Source organism: Phalaenopsis equestris, unplaced genomic scaffold, assembly GCF_001263595.1.
Source record: "Phalaenopsis equestris unplaced genomic scaffold, ASM126359v1 Scaffold000511, whole genome shotgun sequence".
NCBI lineage: Eukaryota > Viridiplantae > Streptophyta > Magnoliopsida > Asparagales > Orchidaceae > Phalaenopsis > Phalaenopsis equestris.
The window spans coordinates 3,095,711-3,101,710 of record NW_018164951.1 but is presented as its reverse complement, the minus strand read 5'-3'; the positions used below and the strand labels follow the sequence as shown (position 1 = coordinate 3,101,710).

Sequence of the window (6,000 nt, the reverse complement as noted above, 5' to 3'; positions counted from 1 at the left end):
ATGTCACAAATCTCTTAGTTTGCAGGATTGGGCCTATTATCGGGGTCTACACTTTTCTCTTGGAATGTGTAGTATTCAGGGTGTCAGACACGATTATGCAAATTATTGGAATAATGAGATCCATTCGGTCTCATTTTTTTTTGAAAATTAAAACATACTACTTTCAAAACCCAAACTATATATTTATTATATTAAATTAAATTTCAAAATTTATTTTTAAATTCATATTTTCATGATCTATCCAAAAAGTTGACCGACACGGCAAAGGTTTTGATATTGAATGGTGTCAAGTAAATGAAAGGGAGAGATTCTAGGAGAATGGAAAGGTAATGCATATAGAGGGAAGATGGGATGTTGTTCGGTGAAAGAGAATATTGACAAAATAAGATGGAGAGGAAATACATAAAGAGGGATTTAAATAAATTTGATTCAATGATGTTTTTTATCTTTATTACAATGCCAGTAGCTCTTTTATATGCCGAAGGCACTGATGCACGAGCAAAGTAATGCTACCTAATGGATAAGTATATCCTTATTTCATGATTATTTAGTCATAAGGTACATATGCAAACAATAAAAGAGGATTAATGCATTAATGTATATATGTAATCCTATAAAATTTGGATCATTGTAGGCTGTCATGCATTTTATGCTCTGCATCATATATGATCTGTTTTGAGTTGCTGTTTGTTGAACACTATCGAGCAACAAGAGATTAGCTTACCACCTTGTCGCTTTGTGTGTAAGCTTAAACTCTTAAATTATTCTGAAAGCAGATATCTTATGCTTGTAGACTTGTGTTCTTGCATATGCAAACAGATATGGACAAATAAATCCTTGGTATCCGTTTGACCTGATATTGGCCACTGCATTTGCTCCTCTTGGAACCTTTTGCCTATATTTTTAGGGCCCATTTGGCGTGGTCGTAGAGTTGCACTGCGGTGCTGCATGACTTTGGTAAAATTTGTTTTGCATACTTTCTCAAGAAGTTGTGGTGGGAAAGCTGTTTTTCACAACCTGATCAAACTAAGTGGGTGGCTGCCAGAAGCCACTGTTTGAGTTTTTGAAAAATAAATTAGAATAACCACCACAGCTTGTTGAATAACTAATAATTTTTCAGCAACTTTACATCTGTTTTTCAAACAACTACAGCAGCGCAAATAGACTCAACAGTCTCATTTGAGAAAACTTTTATACTGTTGTCAGTTTCAGAAAAAAAGCAATTTATTCATTTTGTAACGTCTTTGGTTGTTTTTCTTGATTAGGAACACTTTCAGAAAACCTCCATTTTCTTCCTAACGTTGTTCTTATTAAACTTTTAACAGCTGCTTTCTTCAAACTGTTTTTTAACAAACTTTTATAAAAAGAAAGGCCTGATCGAACAAAGCCTTAATGAAGTCCCTACCTTTTTTTTGTTACCGTTCAATTAGCTTGTTTGTAAAATTTTCAACAAGTACCTTGCCTCAAACCTATGTGTCTCTCTCTCTCTCTCTCACTTTTATTTTTCAAAATATATTTTGATTTCATGCCATCTAACATCTCCTTAAGCATATCCTTTTTTTAAAAAAAAAATTTTCTATGGTGTATGATATCCCATGCAGTGGTGGAAGGGGTGGCCATGGCGGTGGTGGAGATAGGCGTAGAGACAACTACAAAGACAGTGGTGGTTCTGGGCCTGATAGGAACTATCATGGTGGTCAGCGTGCAAGGCCATATTGAAGAACCGGTGATTCGTTGTACTGAGAAAGTGCTCTAAAATATACATTCCCAGATCACCCGAGTTATGTACCCTAACAGGAGCCTAAGGTAGGTTTTACCTATTCACTTAGGACTTCCTCTCTCAGTATTCTAAGTTGGATGAGAGTTAAGATAAAAACTAAATTGATTTGTGCTGTGTGGATGTTTGTTTCGTTTTTCTTTTTTATAGAGACAAGTGGATGTAATCTCCAAATTGCTGTTTAAGTTTGAAAATTACAGGTGAGTACTACCTTTTCCACCATTAATATAATTATGCTGGACTTGTAATTTTGTTTTTGTATCTGCAGGTGCATTGTTGCTGGGCCTTTTGTGTCGTACTTTATCATCTGCTTGCTTGTGTTTTGAATTTTTTTTCTTTACTATTGATTTGTTATTGATTTGGAAATTCAAGTGAGGAAGAAAAGGAGTGAATGAGGTCTGGCTGCAGTTTAGAATAAAGTACCAAAATAGTGCCCTGACTGTTTAATGGGTTTCATTTTAGACCCAGAGTCTATATAGGTGCCAAATTAGTTGAATATTCCTCATGGGGGCTATTTTAGCCCATATTGAAAAAGTCTAGGGACTAAATTGACACTTGTGTAGACTCTGAGACTAAAATGACTCCCTTAAAAGAGTCAAGGGACTATTTTTATACTTCTCTCCCGCAGTTTAGAATATTTTAGATTAATTTGTTCAAGCATAGAAAATTTAAGAAGATTTTTCTTGGAAGTCATTTATGTTTTTTTAGGCTAGGTGTGTAGGATCCACATACTAGGAGAAATCATGGGAGCTTAGCTCTTGCTCTCTTTAGGTAAGCTCAACTTATGCCAACATAAAGGTGAATTAGTTTGCTATGCTCCTCAGTTTTTGAATCTGAAGTTCTATTTAGCAGAAATTATGTATTCCTGTACTCTCACGTAGAAGTTGCGCTCGTCATTTGCGCCTAATATTTTTTCCATTTAGAGGCGGGTTGGCCAATGAAAAAATTTTTGGAGTAGACCTGTAGTTGATTGCCATCAACTTGGGTGCATTTCGTCTGTTTTATTTTTGTACATTTTATTTTTGGGGGATTTCAATACATACCACATAATTCCTATGTATTTACATATATAACACTTAAACTTTACTTTTTTACATTTTTACGTCCAATTTTTTCACATCACATCAAAAATACTACCATTTTAACTTTTCAGAAGTGAAATACACCTTTTCATGTATATGTAGAGTGGATGTAAAAATTAAAGTTTAGGTGTTAGATATGTCAATATATAGAAATTGAGTGGTCTATATGTATATCTTGTTTCTTTTTATGGCCAGCATCTAATGAGAACCTGTTTGAGTAACTGGTTAGGAACTTAATTTTAATTAAATAGCGTGGCACCTAACACCAGTTTTCTTAACAGACCTAGCAACTGGATCTCTCCCATGCATTGCGGAGATGTAGCCGTTGTTTTCTTTTGTGTTTTAAGTTGTTGTTGGAGTTGGTGAGATGCTTTTAATAAACATCTACCTGAATGGGGGATGCAAATTATACCAATAAGAGATATAAAGGTAAGCAATTCATTTCCTCTTCTATCAAATTATTTTAAATTATGCCTTTTTATGGGGACTTTGCATATACCACACAAATCTTCTGTAGTTACATATGTAACACCTAAAATTTTATATTTATATTGATTACAACCAAATTTTTGACACTCATAAAAAAATATCATTATTATTTACTTTTTTGAAAGTGTAAGAAGCTTTTCATGCATAGGCTTGTGACACCGAAGTGTTATAAGTGTAAATATCAAACTTTAGGTGTTAGCTATGTAAATACATAATAATTTTGTGGTATGTATGTAAATTTCCCTCATCAATGCATGACACCCGCCCGTGAGAACCATTGGATTTGTTAGGCGGTCATTAAATATTGTATAGTTTGGATTTTGTTTGCTTTCAAGGCTTCAGTTGCATAGAAATTGTGGTTTTGGTTTATGTTCTTTGTTGTATCTTTTTTTCTTTTAAAAAAAAATTATTTAAATAATTTGTGATTTTTTAATATATTTGAAATGCTGAACTGTGGTTTGGCTTGTGATTTAATATGATGTTTACCATGTTATGTACTGTAATAATTTTGATATTTTTATTTCACAGCAAATTGTAATATATTTAAAATAGTGGATTGTTTTATTTTCTTTGGAGCTAGATGTACGGTTGAGATTAATAGTGTAGAAATTTGTAATTTTTCAATTTATTATTTTTATGTATTAAATTTAGTTGTTAAATATAGCTTGGAGGTATGAGTGTTGAAAGTAGATGGAAACGAGTGTTGTTTAATTTCTCCACTGGCATGATAGATCGTTCGGTTGTCTTCGAGGGGCCGATTGGATGAAAATTTAAAAAGCTGTATGAATCAGACGATGATTTGTTACATTTTTTCTGCTTGTCTTCAAGGGGCCGATTGGATGGGAAATAAGTTTTTTATTCAGATAATAGACATTTTAAGAATTTTGGAGCTTGGTCTAAAAAAATTGCGCGGGCTTGGGGCTGAACTGACCCAATTGATTCAGTAAGCTGTCAGTTTAGCTGGCCAAACCACATCCCTCCCGCATTTTTTTTTTTTTTTTTTTTTTTTTTTTTTTTTTTTTTTTTTTTTTAAGTTTTTTTTTTTTTTTTTGGTATGTACGGTTAGTTTTTCGTATCGGAGATTTCTAATTAGCTTGCAAAAGACATTTGTTTTCCCGCCATCGGGCTATAACTCATCTAAGGTGGTGATATTCTCCAATGGTTCCAATGATTCGAATGGTGCTCCAACTGTAATTCGATTCAATCGGGATATTTATCCTTTCAACTCCCCCTTGCAATCCCCCTTCACTTTTTCCAGTGCCAAATCCTCAGCTTTGCTTCTAGCCTCCAGCCACTCCAAACCTTCCGTTTGGAGCAGCTCCAAGTCCTCCAACACTCCTGCACAACCTTCCCTCATAGTTGTAACCGCTGAACCACCAGTTCTCCCCATAGATTCTGGCTTTCACCGGCTCTCTCAAGTCCTTCCTCACTACTCTTGTCCAATCGCTATAGAATCAGGTGTGGTGCGAGGTGGTCCTCATAGATGCTTGCCACATTTTGTTGGGACCGTAGGATTCAACACGACATATTCAGAAACACCTACGCGTTCGCTAGGGTTGGGAAGCACATAGTGCTTCTCTCTTTGGTAGAGCCCGAGATCATAGGTGGCCTTGCCAGCAGAGCAGCAATAGTGAGACTAGTTTTGCTGAAGATGAAGTATGATTGAACTGAGACATCAACTCTAGACATGGGACTGTCACAACAGCGAGCATTTTAGGATATCCCGATCGATGCCTTACCACCACAACCACCACCATTAGAGGAGGTTCAGGTTACCCTCATTTCAAATCAACTTGAGCTTACATTGGGCTACTTTGAGCGAAGTTAGTATTATATGCTCATGCAGGTCCATCTCAGTTCAACAGTAAACCTTTAAAAGATTGAATTGATATGAATGTATGCTTGTAAGTGGAGAAAACTCTTTCATTTTTTTGGGACGCAACATGATCGATAGTGAGATCCAGGTGCTGCTGGGAGCGCAAACAAAGAACCAAAAGCGTCGTTGAATGAAGTGAGGGTTTGGAGTGTTCTGGTCAAAGGAAGGGGTTAGCCCCCAAGCTATCTTTTATTATCAATAGATTCTTTTTCTATTTTGGGTTTATTTTTGCTTTGAGGACTTCTATCTAGCTTGACGGCGACAGCTGTTTTTCCTGTCTAGGGATGTATTTCAGAGGAGAAGGCGTTTCAACAGTAACTCATCTGAGGTGGTGATATTCTCAAATGGTTCGAGGTGCGCTCATACTTTAACTTGATCCCACGAAGATATTTATCTTTTCCAACTCCCCTTCGTAGTCCCCCTTCCTTGTTTCAAGTTCCAGCCCAATCCACTGCTCCGCTTTTAGCCACCCGCCACCCGCCACCCAAAACTTGAGTGCTCCAACCAGTACTTCTGCTGCACAACCTTCCCTCACTCCCCAATGTCATTACATGTCTAACAACTAAACTTTTTTTACACATTATTTATGCTTGAAAAAGTGTATTTTTCTTTTTAAATGTATAATAGTGATGTTTTTTTATGTGATATTAACAAGTTTGGTGGTATAAATATAAAAAGTAAAGTTTAGTCGCTAGATATGTAAATGCAATTGGGTGGTATATATGTAAATGACCTTACATAAAACAAACTTTTAAAAGCCTATTTGGGGCAGTTTA

The 6,000-nt window shown here is 35.7% G+C and overlaps 1 protein-coding gene across 1 annotated transcript in view; it reads left to right on the top strand.

Annotated features, from left to right (window-relative positions):
• Nucleotides 1–2,008, top strand: part of LOC110028427 (transcription initiation factor TFIID subunit 15b) — a gene marked incomplete at its 5' end in the record, with an annotated part of 27,157 nt that extends 25,149 nt beyond the window's left edge. The window contains one exon of the mRNA XM_020730261.1: nt 1,602–2,008. Within this exon, the coding sequence (XP_020585920.1) occupies nt 1,602–1,719 (118 nt within the window). The remainder of the gene's footprint in view (nt 1–1,601) is intronic.
• Between the last annotated feature and the right edge of the window lie 3,992 nt (nt 2,009–6,000).